Source organism: Typopeltis vanoorti, chromosome 16 (assembly GCF_054136105.1).
Source record: "Typopeltis vanoorti isolate ZY-2024b chromosome 16, IOZ_Tvanoo_1.0, whole genome shotgun sequence".
Lineage (NCBI taxonomy): Eukaryota > Metazoa > Arthropoda > Arachnida > Uropygi > Thelyphonidae > Typopeltis > Typopeltis vanoorti.
This window is the reverse complement of record NC_143564.1, coordinates 81,618,243-81,636,887: the sequence shown is the minus strand read 5'-3', so window position 1 is coordinate 81,636,887 and position 18,645 is coordinate 81,618,243. Positions and strand designations below refer to the sequence as shown.

Genomic DNA, 18,645 nt, shown 5'->3' with positions numbered 1-18,645 from the left:
AACAGGAGGTCAGGTCATGTTTTTTTAAGATTTTGGTAATTTTTTTCGAGGTGCCTCGGATGTAGGGAATGGTGATGGATTTAGAGTAATCCTTGTTGTGGAGGGGGGCTAGCTACGCATTGCTTCGTGAACAAATCACCGCCACGCAGTTTCTCTTAGCAGAGATTAACGAAGCTATTTGTGCCGCCGAAGATGAGCTTTTGTGCACTTTAAATCACGAACTTTGGTCTATTTTACATGACGTCTCGTGTACCGCTGCAGGCAAAGAATTTGAAAAAATATGAAGCCGACCGATGAAAAAATTCGAAAAATTAAATAAGAACTCTACCGTCAATCCAAAACTTGCTACCAACACCGTAATTAACCTTTCTTCAGTCACCCTGAAGCCTGAAGCACTCAACGCGCTTTCATGTGGCTACAACTTCGCCATTGTTCCCAGAAAAATACCTAGTGAGGATATTATGATCCAGATTGAACGCGGAATCCGCCAACTTCCACATCAAATCGCCAACAGTGTAAGACTGGATGCAGCTTGTGTCCTCTCCAAAGCAAGACCACCAAAAACCAACATATCCAACAAGGAATATAAAACTCAACAGGAAATGAGGAATAATAAAGAATTAGTTATCACCAAAGCAGATAAGGGAAATGCAACTGTAGTACTTAACCAAAAGGACTACACAGGTAAGCTTAATGCTCTTCTATTAGATCGGGCTTCTTACCTCCCTATCGAATAAAATCCCACCAACTCACAAATTAGAAACTCCACAGGCTCCTTAAGAAGGTCACGTCTTGGCCGGTGGAAATCACTAACAAATTAAAACCATTTAACTCCCCCCCCTCCCCCCGTATTTATGGACTCACAAAAATACATACGGAAAATGTGCCATTACTTCCCATAGTGGATGGCATTGATTCCCCCCACATACAAACTAGCTAAACATTTGGCCAAAGCTCTCTCACACTATACTGGCAACACACCATCACACATAAAAAACTCAGCCCACTTCAAAGCCAGCACAGAAAACCTTACACTCCAACATGCTGACATAATTATCAGCTTTGACGTCTCCTCCTTATTCACAAATGTCCCACTCAAGGAAACTTTAGAGCTAATCCAAGCTAAATTTTCTCCCGATATCTCAGCCCTATTTCAATTCACAATGAACTCAGGCTATTTCGTTTGGCAGGGAAAATTCTATAAACAAATAGAGGGGACAGCCATGGGTTCACCACTCTCCCCACCCTTGGCCAATTTCTTTATGGAGACCTTTGAAGGAAAAGCCTTAGCCTGTGCCCCACAAAAACCAACCATATGGCTTTGCTACATTGATGATGTGTTCACTATTTGGCCACATGGCTCTGAAACACTCCTCTCCTTCTTAACACACCTAAACAACCAACACCCCAGAATCAAGTTCACCCTGGAAAAAGAGGAAAACAACAGCCTCCCTTTCCTAGACACACTAGTCACCCACCAGCCCGATGGAACCTTGGTTTTCTCAGTTTATAGAAAACCCACCCACACATGCAGATACATTCACCAACAATCCCCCCCCCCCCCTCACAACAATATGGAGTGGTGAAAACACTATACAACAGGGCTAAACTAATCTGTTCTAACGACATAGCCCTAAACACTGAACTAAATCACATCCTCAACACTTTCTCAGCCAATGGCTACCCCCTCAAAAAAATCCAAAAAATCTTAAAACCTACAAACCACATCACCTCGCCCCCTCCCCAACAAGGTTTACTCTAAATCCATCACCATTCCCTACATCCGAGGCACCTCGGAAAAAATTACCAAAATCTTTAAAAAAATGACCTGACCACCTCCTGTTATAGGCCTTACAGAAAATTGGCATCCTTTATCCGCTCTACCAAAAACCAACCACTTCCCCTAGACCTACCTGGTGTATACCAGGTCCCTTGCAGTTGTAAACTGTCTTACGTTGGCCAAACAGGCAGGACAGCGAATATCAGAATTTCTGAACACAAGGACTACATCCGCTTTCACAAGTACAGCCATTCTGGTCTTGCAGACCATGCTCTGGATACATGCCACAAAATACGGTGGAAGAAAACTACAGTAATACACCTTAGCAAATACAAATTCGAAAGACTATTTATGGAATCAGCCTCAGCCCTAAGAAACTCTCCAAACCTCAACAAATTTGGTTGTATGTGACTGCCCCAAATTTGGGAGGCTTACATCAGCAGACCTTCAGCCCAATGGCCAAGAACACCTACTTAGCCAGCTAGAGGGCACCATCAGGACTTTTAGGAGAGCAATAGCTTCATCTCTTCATTCTCAGTTATTGTGTTGTATTGCCTACATGCACGTGACTTTTTTTTTGTAAGTTCCTTTTGAAAATGGCAACGTGATGTTGCCGAAATATCAGAAATATTTATTAAAGTGTAATTTAATTTATATTCGTATCTACGTTGTTTGATTCCTTAAGTGATTTAGTAATGCACTTTAAATTAATATCTACTGTAACACCAAGATCCCTAGACTCATCAGTTTCTACAAGCACAAGCTCACCAATATAGTATACTGTTGGATATCTCATCATGACACAGTACATATACTTGAACTTATTAACATTGACTTGAGAGCCATTATAATCTCCCCATGCCTCTAACCTACTGAAAGTAACGTACTTCAATAACATCCTTGACTGTTCTGCTTTTCTTTGCATGATCAGTAAACAACTCAACATCTCTTGTCAGGTCTTTTTCCAATGTCATTAATATAGAGACTCAACAAAAATGGTCCAAAGACTGACACATGGCACACCATATCACTTTAAATCTGGTAGACTCCCCTCCCCTCAAATACCATTTTCTGGTATCTATCCTCAGCCAAACACTAATACAAGTCAATAGTTTATATTACAATCCCATATTCTCCAATAAAAACAATAGCTGTGGTCTGCCAAGCAAGCATTAAAATGTATCTATTCCTTTTATCTGACTCAGCCATAAAATTATAAAATGAAAGCAAATTGCTAACACAATGTCCCTTCAGTAAAAACACGCTGTTTTTGCAGAGTACAACTTACCTCTTGATCCATTTCTAAAATCTTCACATTCATTCTAGAGATACTGATAGGTCAATAGTTAGACACATCAGTCTTTACAACATCTTTGTGCAATAGGATTATCATACATTCTTTCCATTCCTATGGTATTTATTTATTTAGCATGTGGCATAATAAAGACACATGACAGAATATATAATTATATATTTGTGCAGACAATAAAAATGAGACAAGTATTGCACATATACAAATAATTGGTAAAAAAAAAAAAAAGAAAAGAAAAAAGTTTAAAATTTTAAGTCTAGTCCAGATAGCAAATCAAGAGCTGAAGGTCACCAGGGTAGGCTTTTATGCTGCAGTCCTCCACAATGTGCCAGATGGTTTGGTTTATGGCCCCACAGTTGTATTGGGGGTGTAGGTGATCTTCCCCACTTGTGTAAGCTGTCTGAGCAGATACCATGTCCTGTGGATATCCTATTTAGGCTTTTCCATAGATGACGATCCCTTTCAGATTTTGGTTGGGAAGGATATACTTGTTTTTAAGTCTGGTGGTGATTTTTCTTTCATAGTTTCTAGCCATTTAGAATTAACATTGAAATTGCTATTTATTAGTTCTTCAGCCAGTATTGGTGAAGGCTGTCGGGATTTAAGGCGATTCATATTTATATATGGAAGGTCTTCATATATCGGCAACAGGGGATTGATGTTTATCCTATGGTATCTTTCTTGAGCTGAGACTCAAATTATACAAACATGTATATAATCAGGTAATACAATACCTTCAGAATCTCCTCATGCACCACTATCTCTTCATCTGATGTAGTGGTAACAACACTGCGGGATACATTACATATACCAAGTTGAGCAAGACAGTAAAGAACACTCATTATTTGAACAATCACATCTGTTTCTGATGTAAGAGTACTGTCTGCTTTCAGTAAATTAGTATTATTCAATATTCATTCTTTGTTTTTCTTACAGCATAACAAGAAAATTCATAGCCTTATCCTGCACAGCCAATTTCTTTTTACGCTCTGATTCAGCTTTCCATACAATACTTATCTTTTCTGGGCTGCACTTTACACATTCCTAGCTTATCTCACTCTTACTCTCATGATATTCCTTCCACATCATCCTCTTCTTATGGATCGCTTACTTAATAAAATTACACATCCATACACCACATAATTTAAGCATCTTCTCAAAACTTACCCTCCTCGCTCAGCAACTGATACCATGGGACTGGACACTGTACTTTCCTGAATTTGTCATAATTTCCAGCTTTGTAGTCAAGCATGTGACCTGTTCTGATTGGAACATTCATATACTTAGCGACTTCACAGGTCAGCAAAGCAGTCACGTACTTAACTGAGACACCTTCTGATGCTATAATCAAATTTGACACTCTTTGGCCTTGAGTTGCTTTTTTCACATTTTGCTCAAGAAAGTTGACATTGCAACAGCTCAATAAATTCTCCTTCATTCTTATCAGTTTTCTTTCTATCCAATAAATGTTGATTACTCATTTAGTACCCATCAAGATAATATGATGATGCATTTCTTTGCCTTGAGCAACTGAATTTCTTAGTCTGTAGCATCACCTCCACAACATATTTCATTCTGTTAGCTTCCATTTCACATCAGATAGCCTCAAACTAATTGTTACACAGGACACTATTGTTTTCATGAGTTCTACCCTAATTGAACTCAAATCACTTGATATCATTAATAGTACATCCCCACCCTTTGTCTTCTGTCCTTCCTAAAAATACTATATTCTTGACACTCAATTCCAGTTACTACATTGACTCTGAGAGCCAAGTTTCACTAATGCCAATAATTAGGCCAAAACATATTCTAAGCAATAATCCCTCCCCATGTTTCCGATTTCCTGGCATTTCTGTATAAACATAACAGGTTACCCTCTGGCTTTTTTTTTAATATATATACTTACAACAGCAGTCTGCTTGGCCTGGATGAGCAACTTTTTCTTTTCTGCACCAAGACACAACATTCAAAAACCCAAAGCATAAAAATACCCCCCCCCCTTTTCACTAGATTTATAACCATGCTTACTGACATTTGTATATTATCATGTTTGCATTCCTTACCTGATCTAATACCCACCTTCTCAATGTTCCTCCCATGATGATGCATTTCTTCATGGGAGGAACACTGAGTCAGTTTCTCTTACTTGCTGCATTAGGTTTCACCTCCAGTAAATAATTTCTTCTGATGCCAAATCCATTTGTGAATAGGCCATCCCTTCGTATACAAGTCTTTTCTACCATCAAAGTCACTCCACACATCCAAAAACCTCACACCCCATTTCTTTATGTAATCTGTGCATTGAATTATTTGCTATCATAGACCTTCTTAACTAGTACTATCATATTTCAGTAATAAACTGTCTCTCTCTCACACTTTCCCTTCTGGTTTCCTCTGGCAATCTTTTTCACATCCTCTCTTATACTACATTTATCACTACTTAAATCATTTGTGCCTATAAGTACTATCTTTTTTTTTTTTTTTAATCTGTTTCTCTACTACATTCGTCACCTTGTTAAGCACACATTTAATAAGCATATCACCATATTCATATTACTTTTTTTTCTTATTACATTCTCATTGACTTATGCTATTATTTTTGTTATTATTTGTTATAACTTACCAAATTCTGCACTTTTCAGCCTGATACGGTTCTCCTTATTTTTCTCATCCTGATGGATTTTTAGTAAACATTTCCTGACTCTTTCTAATTCTCTAATCATTAATCTAAGAATTTCTTTTAATGTGGAAATTTCAATTTTTCTTCATTTGTGGCATCAATATAATGGATTTGATGAGTGGAGCAAAGGTTCTCAGAAACTGCATTATCCCTTGCTTTGACATCAGTGTTGTTCTGCCAGGTTTTTTGTATCACTTTTAAAAACTATCTTAATTTAACAATATGTCTACAAATATGTTAAGAAATGCTCTCAATATTATAAATTCACTAAAAACCAGAATAATATACTAAAAAAATACCATATCTAAAAAAAAAACTCAATAAATAAATAAAACAGCTACTTACAGGAGCGTCAAATAACATCCATATTCAAAACAACCTTAAACCAGAAATCCTTTAATACCTGATTAGATTAATTTAAAATCAATCTAGTTTTAGAGAAAAAATGATTTTGGAGATTTCTTCAATGTTTAAAATAAAACATCACAATAAGATTTTATCTGCTGCAATGAATTTAAAAAAAAACATTCCAAATATAGTATTCTGCAGTAGGAATGTAATTTTGTTAAAATGATGTATTGTCTGTTCCTATGGGCAGTAATACTTTCAACTGTCCATTGAGCACTAACTTCCCCCCCCCCTCCATGGTTATCATCTAATTGTTCTGAATTCTGTCCTCTATGTGTTTATTTTCCATGAACATTTCAGTTTGAATGCTACTAATTTTCTTTTAGCATATTTTCCACTTGTCAGTGTCTCAGCTTTGGTCTGACTGGAATGATTTAATCATCATTCCAACTGTTCATGTTTTAGATAGTTTAATAAGTTATTTTTTCAATTTCTGTTAGGACAATTTGTTGATATACTTTACTCAGTCATTAGACAAAAGATGTAATGAAAAAATGTTTGTCACAATGCAATAAAATCAGTGTCTAAAAATTGTGATTTCAGTTAAACAAAAGATATCCCTAACTGATAACCATAGCATTTCATACAAAATACTTCCTTTTCCCAAATACTTGACAAAGTATGTTATTTTCTTAAGAACCAAACTCTGGAGTCAGTCTGCTAGAGAATTCATTTATGTAAAGGAAGAAGAGGGCAGGTGAAAGTACAAAGCCCTGAGGTAATCCACTACTATAATGTATAGAAAATAACCAGAAAGGAAAGTGGCACCCCAACTGAAAAGGACAGAAGACTGGCTATGATTATAGTTTAGTGAGTAGGCCTGTGTCAGATCCTATCAAATGTCCTGGAAATGACAAGAGCAATATGTGAGTTTCTTCAAATCTTTCTATGGATTGAGTCTAAAGGTGAGTTTGTGATGGCTGGGAGACTAACTGTGAATCAAAAGTGACAAAATCTATACTGTTGGTTAGTAATTAGCTTTATGCATCCAAGATGGAGAAGGAGAAGTTGGCTATTGAAGATTTTTGAAAGAAGTGAGGTAAGTGCCTATAAACAACAATAGTTTGCTGACTTTTAGTTTTTTTTTTTTTTTCCACATTTGAAAAACAGTAAAAGCATTCCCTTGAATATATACAGAATCAAAATAAAAGTATTATCATTCCATGACTTTTTAATTCAAGCTGTTCTTTCATTATTTAAATTGAAGTGAATTTAAAGTGAAGCCTATTGGCTCTTTATTTAAGTGTTCTTTCATTATTTTCAGTCAGAAAAACCTGTATGAATACCTTAAGTTAGCTCGCATGGAGGTTTTTAATATTAACATTATTTCATGGTCACCAAGTCAGAAGACTCACCACATTTTTCACTTTGCCTTGAACATGTACAATGAGGGAACTGCCACTTATTCTGGCTATGCAATCCACTCATTAATTACACTTCATGCCAAGAATCCACTTTTCATTTCCTTATCCAATCACTTTATATGGTTTCGAAATAGTTTGTTTTCCCATAATATACTACCATATAACATTTCCTGTCTGACAAGCTCAACTCACTAACTTGTATGTCTCAATCACCTCTTCGCTCCCTCTTCGCTAAACTTTGCAGAACACGTTATTCAAAGATCTGTCCTCAACAGATTTGAAAGAATGTGCTTAATGTTCCAAAGTCCTGAAAAAGAGTCTTATCCTAGAGAAATTATCCATTCTATTATCCCTACTTGTCAGCATCCTTCATATTATGACAGCCAATTTCTGGATAATTCTAAACTTCAACTCCCTATCCAGCAATTCACCCATCCTTTCCTTGCACACTAAAATATTATATTACTGCTTTGTATTTTCTTTTTTAGCACTTTTGTGCTATCAAAAGGACAAAACAAAGAAACTTTTTTTAATGCATAATAAGGAACTTAATAAACTGAAGTGGATCTCAATAAATCAATAATAATAATATCATAGTCATAACTGTTTACCTGTTTCCCTTTAGTAATAGTACTGGCAAAAAGACAGAGTCCTGGTAAATGACTAGGGACATTTATTCGTTTAAAGAACCACACCTAGAGAAAATTGCCTAAGTTACTATATAAGTAAGTTTTTTTTTTTTTTTTTGTTTTTGAAAAAAGTAAAAGCATTCTCTAGAATATATACAGAATCAAAATAAAGGAATAAGATAAATATAAATAAATGAAGTAGATCCTCTGTGACTTTTTAATCCATCAAAGGGAATAAGTGCATACTTTTTATTATTATTATATATGGCATTGTTTTGAGATTAGAGATTGTCTCTATAATGATTTGTTATTCTGAGTGTTTATTATTACGCAAGGGTTCAATTTCAATTGGTGAAATGACTTTTATCTGTTTTCTTTTAGAATCTGGAAAATCATTAACTCAAGACCAAATACAAAAAAATACACATTTAATAAAATTAAAACAATATATACACTTTAAATAAAATTACCTAACTACAAAATACTGGATCCAAGGCCTTCTAAAAGAAATCTACACTTTAGAGATTTTCTTATCCAAAAATATTAAAATCGCCCATTCTCTGACTCATTCTATTACTGGATTGTTTAACATATACTTAATCATGTCCACCAGACTAAACACCTTGTTTTCACAACAACAAAAATGTTCATAGTCAGTTTCCTTGTTAGGGTCTTTTTTGAATATATAAAATTCTCTTCTTCTTTTCCATAGGATTCTTTCTTATCACCCTTATATAACACAAAATATTATTCCTCACTGACTCACTGATGTTATAAATACTTCTTACCTCTTGCAGTTCTATATGACGCAAAATTTACTGTACCAGAGAAAAAAGTTTCTTCTACAACTTCATAAACAACATATCTAATCTGAGCTAATTCCATTGCCTTTTCCAGTAGAAATCACAAACAGATCCAGCGTCCTTAAGACGGATGAAATTTTCCAATCAGCATTTCCTCAAACAGTCAATTAGAACATTGACTGCAATATCTTCTTTTATTTACTAAATACTTGTTGACAGTCTCAACTCCTCCAGTTTAAAGACTCACAGTTCTACAATTCCTTTTCAGAATCTTCTTTAATATTCTTCCGACTGTCACATAAAACTTATAAACTTCATAAGAATAAAATTTCTCCAGTCTGTGTTCTTAAACTTCCATTAGCTCTCTCTCTTAAACTTCCATTAACAAGAATGTCTTTTCAAAACACACAACACTTTAATAATTTTAAATTACAATAAAAAAGGATTGAAGGTAACATAATTATCAGACTCTAGTAAGTATATCAATTTCAAATGGCTTGCATTTCATTTTGACAATAATAATAATAATATCAATAGCAGGCACATCGCAAGTGCCAATGTACATGTTATGAAACCAAAACTAATAATATATTAACATAAACAATTTGTAAAAACTTTCATAATTTTAAATTATGATTATTTTTACAACATCTCTATGGAGTTCAGAGACTCACTGTGGGAGACCCATATGATAAACACAAATCCTATCATATCTCTCCTTGAATCCATTCCACTCACTACTCTCCATGCAAAAAATCTGGTCTGATTTTGATCCCCTACTAACCACACTCTTGCACACATTTTCATATATTGAAAAAGTTCATTTGCATGAATTTTATAAAACTTCTTTAATATCTTAAGAGTTTCTATCATGTCCTCTCTTTTCCGCTTATCAACTAAATTTTGTAACTCACAAACCTTCAACCTATCATCATAGGGAGTATTCCACAGAACTGTCATCATCTTGGTCACTCATCTCCGAATCCTCTTCACCACCTCCTTTAGTCCTAACTTTTTGTAAAGTAGTTCATAGCTGGTTTTGACCTTCGTTATCACAAGCTGAATGTGATCTCTAGCTATCATGGATGAACAAAAGCAACAAGATAATACAGAAGACAACTGCCATCATTTTGTATGCCTAATTCCAACTAGTATATATATTTTTAATATAACATGGTATTCCATTATTAATTATATGAAGAGCCAAAGGCTTCAATTCAGCAGCATATAAACTTATTTAAGTTAAGGGATATTACATCCCATATTGTTTCATAGCCGAATATAGTAAATATATAAAGTTCGGCGAGTCCAAGCGTAAGCAAATACCTGGATAGTGTTACAACTGACCCTTTAGGGAGCGCAACACTGAGACAACTCATGGTAAGGGTGGAGCAAGCTCCGATCACTATTCTTGATATTTCCCCATAATGTGAAACCCAGCTCCTAGGAGCTGTATTATTGTTCTACATTATGAGTGAGAGAAGGTCACTACCCAGACCAGTTTCAACCTTTATTGAGGTCTCATCATTGAGTAGGTAGACCTAAAAATACCAAGTTTGTAGCAAATAGAACTTACATATACCCTACTTATTCGGCTATGAAACAATATGGGATGTAATATCCGTTAACTTAAATAAATGGTATTCCATGGTAAGTTTTTTCTGATTTCATAGAGTTAAAAATCAGAATTCTGTTCAGGAGAAAAATCCTATTTAATTCCCAGAGAACAATCAACTGTTTCAGTAGTGGCTGAAAAGAGGTTCAAAAAAGTTACTTTAATCAATGACTAAAATCCAACCTACACACACTTTATTCTGCCCAATTATGCCATGCAATAATTGGCCAAAGTCAGAGAAATAGGAGCACCCCATTGCAGTTCCTTCAATCTGCATGTAAAGCTCATTTCAACCTGCACTGTTAGAAAAGTTGAAATGAAAATGTTCGTTTGAGACCTGTTGTAAATTGCATTGGCTGTCTGACTTAAAAACTTTCAAAACATCTATAAAAATTCTCTCCTCTTCTTCATCCTTTGTTAAAAGTTCAGGTTCCAAGACAAACTGATATACTGAAATGATTATGTACTGATTCCCTCCTGACACTGTAAAAATTATTCAACTTTGATATAGCCACAGGTCATTTTTCTTGAAAAATAAGCTTATAAACTTTAAACAGACTGAAGAAACTGCAATAATAGCAGGATTTCTCTGACTTTGGCCTGATATTATATAAGTGGAATATTTTGAATAATATATTCCTTTCTTTTAGTGTTGCACAGTGATCAGCATTCATTTTAGAAATTATGGACTTTACAACTGTGTTATAAATAACTCTTTTAATTTCCGACGTTTTGATTTTCATATTAAGATCATTATCTGGAGTATATACAAATATACAAGGACAAGCTGAGTTACATTACACACAGTAAGCTAGAGAAACAATGATTTGATCACCGGTTATTCTACTGGCATGACCTCTAGTGAAAAAAAAAAAAATTACAAATTAATTATTTAGAAACTACATCAAGCTAAATCCTATTTAAGATAACATGAGAAAAACATTTTTTCTTATAGTCTTCTTTCAGTAACAATGATGTCCTATTTTTAACATTATTACAATTGTTATTTTAGATTTAGGATTCTGGATTACCTACAGTCCTGTTTATAGTTAACTCTTAGAGAGAAAGGTTCCATGGGTAGAATATGTGCCTTCCATATGCTTGGAATTTTTAGACCGTCATTATTGTTCAGATTGGGGTGGTTGATAAGAATCTCACAGGCTTACTTAAATTTGTGTTCATACCATGTTTTGGTGTGATGTAGACAACTGGTGCTTTTCCAGTCAATTCTATGTAAAGTGTTCAGGGCATGATTGGAAAGGCCAGCCTCATCATAGTTATTATATTTAATTATATTTAATGTGTCGCTTATGTTCCTTTTGTATGATCGGAATTGGGATTCCTGTTTCCCCTATATATGGTATACTACAGGTGCAATAAATACGGTATACTCCAGGGTGGGCCAGTGGAGGGAGTGGGTCTTTGGATGAGTTGAGTAAGCTTTTTAATTTTGAAGGAGGTTTAAAGGTGGCTTTAAGGTTGTATTTTTGTAGTATTCTATTTATTTTATCTGATGTCCTTTTAATGCAAGGAATAGTTATAGTTTTATTGTGGTCTGGTTTATCTGTTTTTTTATTGAGGTCTTGTAGAACACACTTCCGTTTCTAGATAACATATACAAATAAACTCCTACCACCACCCACCACAAAAACTAGGTGTCATTAATACTCTAAAAAACAGGGCTTTGAAGATCTGCTCCAGTGAACAAGCTCTGAAAGACAAATTTAAAGTTATCAGCAATACTTTCATAAAAAATGGTTACAGTCAAAACACTATTAACAAAATTCTCTACAAGACCTCAATAAAAAACAAAGATAATTGCCAGCAAAAGTTGGTTGATTAGCCATTAGTAGCAGAGGCTCTAAGGCTCAGCAAAAAGGTAAGCAAGTTTGAGCATGTTAGTAGTTGGAAGGGGTCAATCGTTCGATGCTGTTGGCACACTCTCCCTCGATGAGTCTTTGGATTCCCTGGAGGTGTCGCATAATAATAATAATAATAATAATAAACCAGACTACAATAAAACTATAACCATTCCTTACATTAAAGGGACATCAAATAAAATAAACAGAATACTACAAAAATACAACCTCAAAGAAACCTTTAAACCTCCTGCAAAATTAAAAAGCTTACTCAACTCATCCAAATACCCACTCCCTCCATTAGCCCACCCTGGAGTATACCGCATTTATTGCACCTGTAATATACCATATATAGGGGAAACAGGACGCACAATTCCGATCAGACAAAAGGAACATAAATGACACATTAAATATAATAACTATGGTGAAGCTGGCCTTTCTGATCATGCCCTGAACACTTTACATAGAATTGACTGGAAAATCACCAGTTGTTTACATCACACCAAAACATGGTATGAATGCAAATTTGAGAAAGCCTGTGAGATTGTTATCAACCACCCCAATCTGAACAATAATGATGGTCTAAAAATCCCAAGCATATGGAAGGAACATATTCTACCCATGGAACCTTTCTCTCCAAGAATTAACTATAAACAGGACTGTAAGTAATCCAGAATCCTAAATCTAAAATAACAATTGTAATGTTAAAAATAGGACATCATTGTTACTGAAAGATTATCTATAAGAAAGAATGTTTTTCTCATGTTATCTTAAATAGAATATAGCTTGATGTAGTTTCTAAATAATTAATTAATTTTTAATTTTTTTATATATATTTTTAATATATATATATTTTTTTTTTTCCACTAGAGGTCATTCCAGTAGAATAACCTGTGATCAAATCATTGTTTCTCTAGCTTACTGCATGTAATGTTCAGCTTGTCCTTGTATATTTGTATATACTCCAGATGATGATCTTAATATGAAGATTGAAACGTTGGGAAATTAAAAGAGTCATTTATAGCATGGTTGTAAAGTCCATAATTTCTAAAATGAATTGAATAATATATTCTTAACATCTTTTCACCAAAGCCCTCTATTTGGCTCCAAATCGATGATGCATTTGTCACCTAGAATTCTTCCTTGTCTGAGCTTTATGAATTTCTGGAGAAAACTACTCCACTCCATCCAAGAATTAAATATATCCTGGAAGTAAAAGACCAGTACCTCCCATTTCTGGACATTCTTATCTTATGACAACCTTATGTTAGTCTACAATTTTCTGCATATAGAAAAGTAACATATACATATAATGATGTTGCATCACATCATTATCATTCATCTTTTATTAAAACTTTAGTACATTGTGCCCACATTTTATGTTCCAATGATTCTCTTTTGAAAAATAAACTGTCCTTTATCAGAGCTACCTTCATCTCCAGTAGCTACACCACTGAACTAAGTGACAGAGTAATTAATAATTATAGCCATCATCTTAATCCCTCTCTAAGATTTCCATTCCACATGCCAAGCATGCATCAGAATGAGTTGTGAGACTATTTTCTGGATTAACTGTCATGTTTCTTTCCACCTGGTCCAGAAGTTCCCAGACTGCTTGAAAGATAAATATCCTCTACTCCAATTCTGGAATTTATAGAATTCCTTGCTCACATTGCCTTTCTTATTATGGGCAGATTTGTGCTTTGCTCTGATTCCATTAGAAGGACATCAAAATTATATTCTGCTCTAGAAGTCTGACAGGTCAGGTCTGGCTAGCCATGCTATATTCTTCATTTCTGTGTCAAGGGATTTAATTTTTGATAATTATTGTTTGTTTCCTTGAATTCCAATAGTTTATAGATGGAAGTATCCTCCTGCAATTAATATCAGATGTACTTTAATTTCGACTGTTATTCTAATTTGTTTTATCTCTTTTTCCTAGGTGCAATGCAAATGGTGGTCACAAAATGTGGCTGAAAATTCTACTGGGTAGTTTTTTCCTCCCAGTGTAAGTTATTCCACAATAACTTTAAATTAAGATAAATCTATATCAGAATTAAGGCAAAAGAGAGAGCAAGACATTCAGTGTAAGTTATTCCATAATAACTTTAAATTAAGATAAATTTATATCAGAATTAAGGCAAAAGAGAGAGCAAGACATTCTATTTCATTGAATAAAAAGCTTGCGATAAGATGCAGTGGAAGTAGTGGATCACTATCACTAAAAAAATAAGAGGCAACCATGTATAATAATCTATGCTGTGGTGTCTGCAAATCATTATATATTACATATAAATATTCTGAAGAAAAATCAGAGAATTAGTTGAACACACAGAACACATAAAAATCATACACATTTTACTTCTTGATAGTAAGTTGCTAACCCAGAGAACAAATTGACCTCTGGAACACTGTTTTCTAATGAAATGCAGCATTCACTTCTGCATTCTAGTCATATTACTGGAAAAAAAAAAAAAAATATTTCACCTAGAAGGCATTCAGATGCTAAAAGATGCCCATGATGCTATAAGAATGAAGACCTATTGTCCAATGTGAGTCATAACTTGTTGTTTTTATGCTTGTTGCATTAAAAAAGTTCCATGTTTCATCTCTTGAGTGAGAGTCTTTGATTATTTAATGCTTAGCTAAGTATTATTATTAAATTACTGGTTATCAACCTTCCATGAATGGGATCAAAATATAAACTAGGCACAACTCGTAAAAAAAATAAAAAATAAAAACAACACACACACACACACACACAGTCCCCAGGTTACGGACGAGATACATTCCTGAGAATGTCTTTAGGTCGGATTTGTATGTAACTCAGATCCCTGACGAACAGCACATATACAGTAAGTATGTGTCAGGTTGTGAGATAGTTATGGTTGAAGAAAGCCAGAATGTGAGTGAAAATAGTGGCTTGATGGAATTGCGATGTACAAGATGGCAATGAGAGCGGTGATCAAAGAAAGAGGAAAGCAACTATACAGAGAGAGAGAGAAAATGGTCTAAATGATAAAAAAAATGAGGACTTATTTGTAGGAAGTGAGATGGCTAGGTTGTGCGCAGTGATACAAAATGCACAGCGGCAATTAGAGCACCTGTAAAACTCTTTCCAGAGTGCCTCGGCTAACGGAAATAAACAAGTGTTTGAAAGGAAAAATAAGCGAAAGCATAGGAGAGTTTCTGTAATGAAGGAAAGAGTGTTGTATGGTGACTCATTATTAAGAGGAGTGATAGATGGGAGTTTAACTAAATCATACTTACTGGGCACGAAATTTAAGGATGTAAGTGAGAGTATTAGAGCGCAAAAACAGAGGGTGAAAGAATTAATAATTGTGGCAGGTACGAATGAATTGAAAGGTGATAAATTTTTTATGAGAGAGGACTTGAAAGTATTGTTAAAGGTAGCGAAAGAAAAGAGTGACAGAGTTAGAATGGTGAGTCTGTTGCCGTGGTATGACAGAGAGGAGTTTAGAAGGAGGGCCAAAATCGCAAATGACATTATGCGCAGGTTATGCAGATGGTGTGGTGTGGAATGAGTTTAATGGGCGAAAGGATTTATACAAGATAGATGGCCTGCATTTGAATGGATTTGGTGTGTGGAGACTGGAAAAAGTGTTGCTGAATGAAGTGAAAATGTATGTGCAGAACCAGTGAAACTAGAACTACCAAGGACGGGGGTAGTGGATATGCGGACATCAGTGAGACAGTTGGGTGTAAGAATGTATATAATGTACCCGAGCCAGTACTAAGGACAAAAAATGGGAATGGGATATTTAGAATAATGCAACAAGATAGGGGTGGGACAAAGGGATCACTGCATTTCATGTATACTAATGCCAGGAGTATTAGAAACAAGAAGGAAGAATTTTTGGCCTTGATTGGCTCTTCCTGGCCACATGTTATTAGCATTAGTGAAACATGGCTGACGGAAGATGATATAGTTAGTGGGATAGAATGTGTAGGTTATAGTGTGTTTAGGAGGGACAGAGAGAATAAAATGGGGGGAGGGGTGTTATTGATGATAGCTGATGAACTGCAGTCAAGGAGAATTGAAGTTGCATCGTAGGATAGTGAAAAGAGCTCATTTGAGGCTATTTGGTGTGAGATTGAGACTGGCAGAATAAAATACACAGTTGGGTGCTGCTATAGACCAGGTGATGGAATAGATGGTGGAGATAGTATGCATAAACAAATTGATGAAATGAGTGGAAGGAGGGTAATTATTATTGGGGATTTCAACTATAGTAACATTGATTGGAAGGAGGAGAGGACACATGTGAGGAAGGAAATGGATTTTATTCAATTATTAAGGGATAACTATCTGAGACAGCATGTAATTGAAAATACTAGGGGTGTGAGAGTGCTTGACCTGGTAATAGCATCTCAGAATTTGACGGTAATGAATATGACCATGTTGCCACCTATTGGTGAGAGTGATCACAAGGTCTTGACCTGGGAGGTGGCTAAAGGAGTAGGATTTTCGATTCAGACAGGGTATATGTGGAATTACCATGCTGGCAGGTATGACAAGCTTAGGAGATTGCTTGGATCAGTGCCATGGCATGTACAACTGCAAGGGCTGGATGTCGATAGAGCATGGGAAGTGGTCAAGGAACATTTACAGGAGGTTATGGCTGATTGTATATCTAGGGTTCGAATAGTAAAACAAGTAGGGGTTAAATGGATGAATAACACCATTAAGCTTGAGCTGCAAAAAAAGAAACAACTGTGGAGGGAATTTAAAGAAAGGGGTGACCTGCAGGCACACGAATGGTATAAAGTGCAGGCCAGAAGAGTAACGAGTGTGGTAAAAAAAGCAAAAGTGGATTATGAAAGGAAACTAGCTATGCAAGCTAAAGAGAATTCCAAACAGTTCTTTCAATATGCTGCAAGCAAGAAAAAAACTGTACACGGCAAAATAATTTTAAGGAATGACGATGGTAAGGAGGTCACTGAATCAGTCGATATAGAGGAGTTCTGAGTGAGCACTTTGCAAAAGTATATCATCCAGGTGGTGACATTGAAAAATTGAAGGAACCATTAGTTTATACGGGAATTGTGATGAATGAAGTGGAGGTGAATAGTCTATTACAGAACCTTAATGTGAATACATCCGTGGGATTGGATGGTATACTGGCACGGGTCTTGCGTCAAGCAGCTAAGGAATTATCAGCGCCCTTGACCATGTTGGTTAATCTGAGTCTCGGGTCTGGTTTAGTCCCGAAAGTGTGGAAAGAAGGGAAAATAGTTTCACTGCATAAAGGAGGATCCAAGACCATGGTTGCAAATTACTGACCGATCAGCATATCAGGAGTCATTTTCAAGGTCTTGGAGACAGTAGTCAAGGGAAAAATACAAGAATGGATTGATGAAAATGAGATACTGTACAGGGGGCATCATGGCTTTGTGAAGGGTAGATCATGCCTCAGTAACTTGCTCAAGTTTTATAACAAGGTGACGGCTGAACTTTATAAGGGTAATGGGTTTACAGTGATACTGCTGGACCTGGCAAAGGCGTTTGACAGGATACCACATGGAATTCTAATCCGTAAACTACAACATATGGGAATGGATATAGGGTTGGTGAGATGGATCGGTGGGGTGGTTGATGGAGAGATATCAAAGAGTAGTTTATTCAGGAATAGAGTCCAAAAGACGGCCTGTGATTAGTGGTGTGCCGCAGGGTTCTGTTCTTGGACCACTGCTGTTTAATCTGTTCATTAACGATATAGGGAAGGATCTAAAAGGAACAGTTCATTTGTTCGCTGATGATGCAAAGTTGGGTAGGGCGATAGTGAATGCAGAAGATGTCAAAATCTTGCAGGATGACTTGGATAGATTGGAGTTCTGGGCTAAGGAGAATGGATGTCAATTTAATGTGACAAAATGTAAGGTTATGCATTTTGGGGTGAAAAGATTAGCAGCAGTATTCAACACTGGTGGAACTGTACTCCAGGAGATTGATGAGGCCAGGGACTTGGGAGTGTTGGTGGATAGGGAGATGAAGTTTAGGGGGACATATTGCAAAAGTAGCTAAATCAGCTCATCAACTCACTTGGTTGTTGAAAAATACCTTGACGAGCAGAGACAAGCAAGTTATTGTACCTCTGTACCGAGCCTTGATAAGACCTCATCTCGACTACTGTGCCCAGATTTGGTCACCTAGGTTCCTTCTTGATGGAA

At 35.7% G+C, this 18,645-nt stretch overlaps 1 protein-coding gene across 2 annotated transcripts in view; it reads right to left on the bottom strand.

The window, feature by feature from the left end:
• Nucleotides 1-18,645, bottom strand: part of Crag (DENN domain-containing protein Crag) — a 718,705-nt gene that overhangs the window by 72,066 nt on the left and 627,994 nt on the right. For both annotated transcript variants that reach the window (XM_090406570.1, XM_090406571.1), the window contains exon 29: nucleotides 8,159-8,242. In XM_090406570.1, the coding sequence (XP_090262696.1) occupies nucleotides 8,159-8,242 (84 nt within the window). The remainder of the gene's footprint in view (nucleotides 1-8,158; nucleotides 8,243-18,645) is intronic.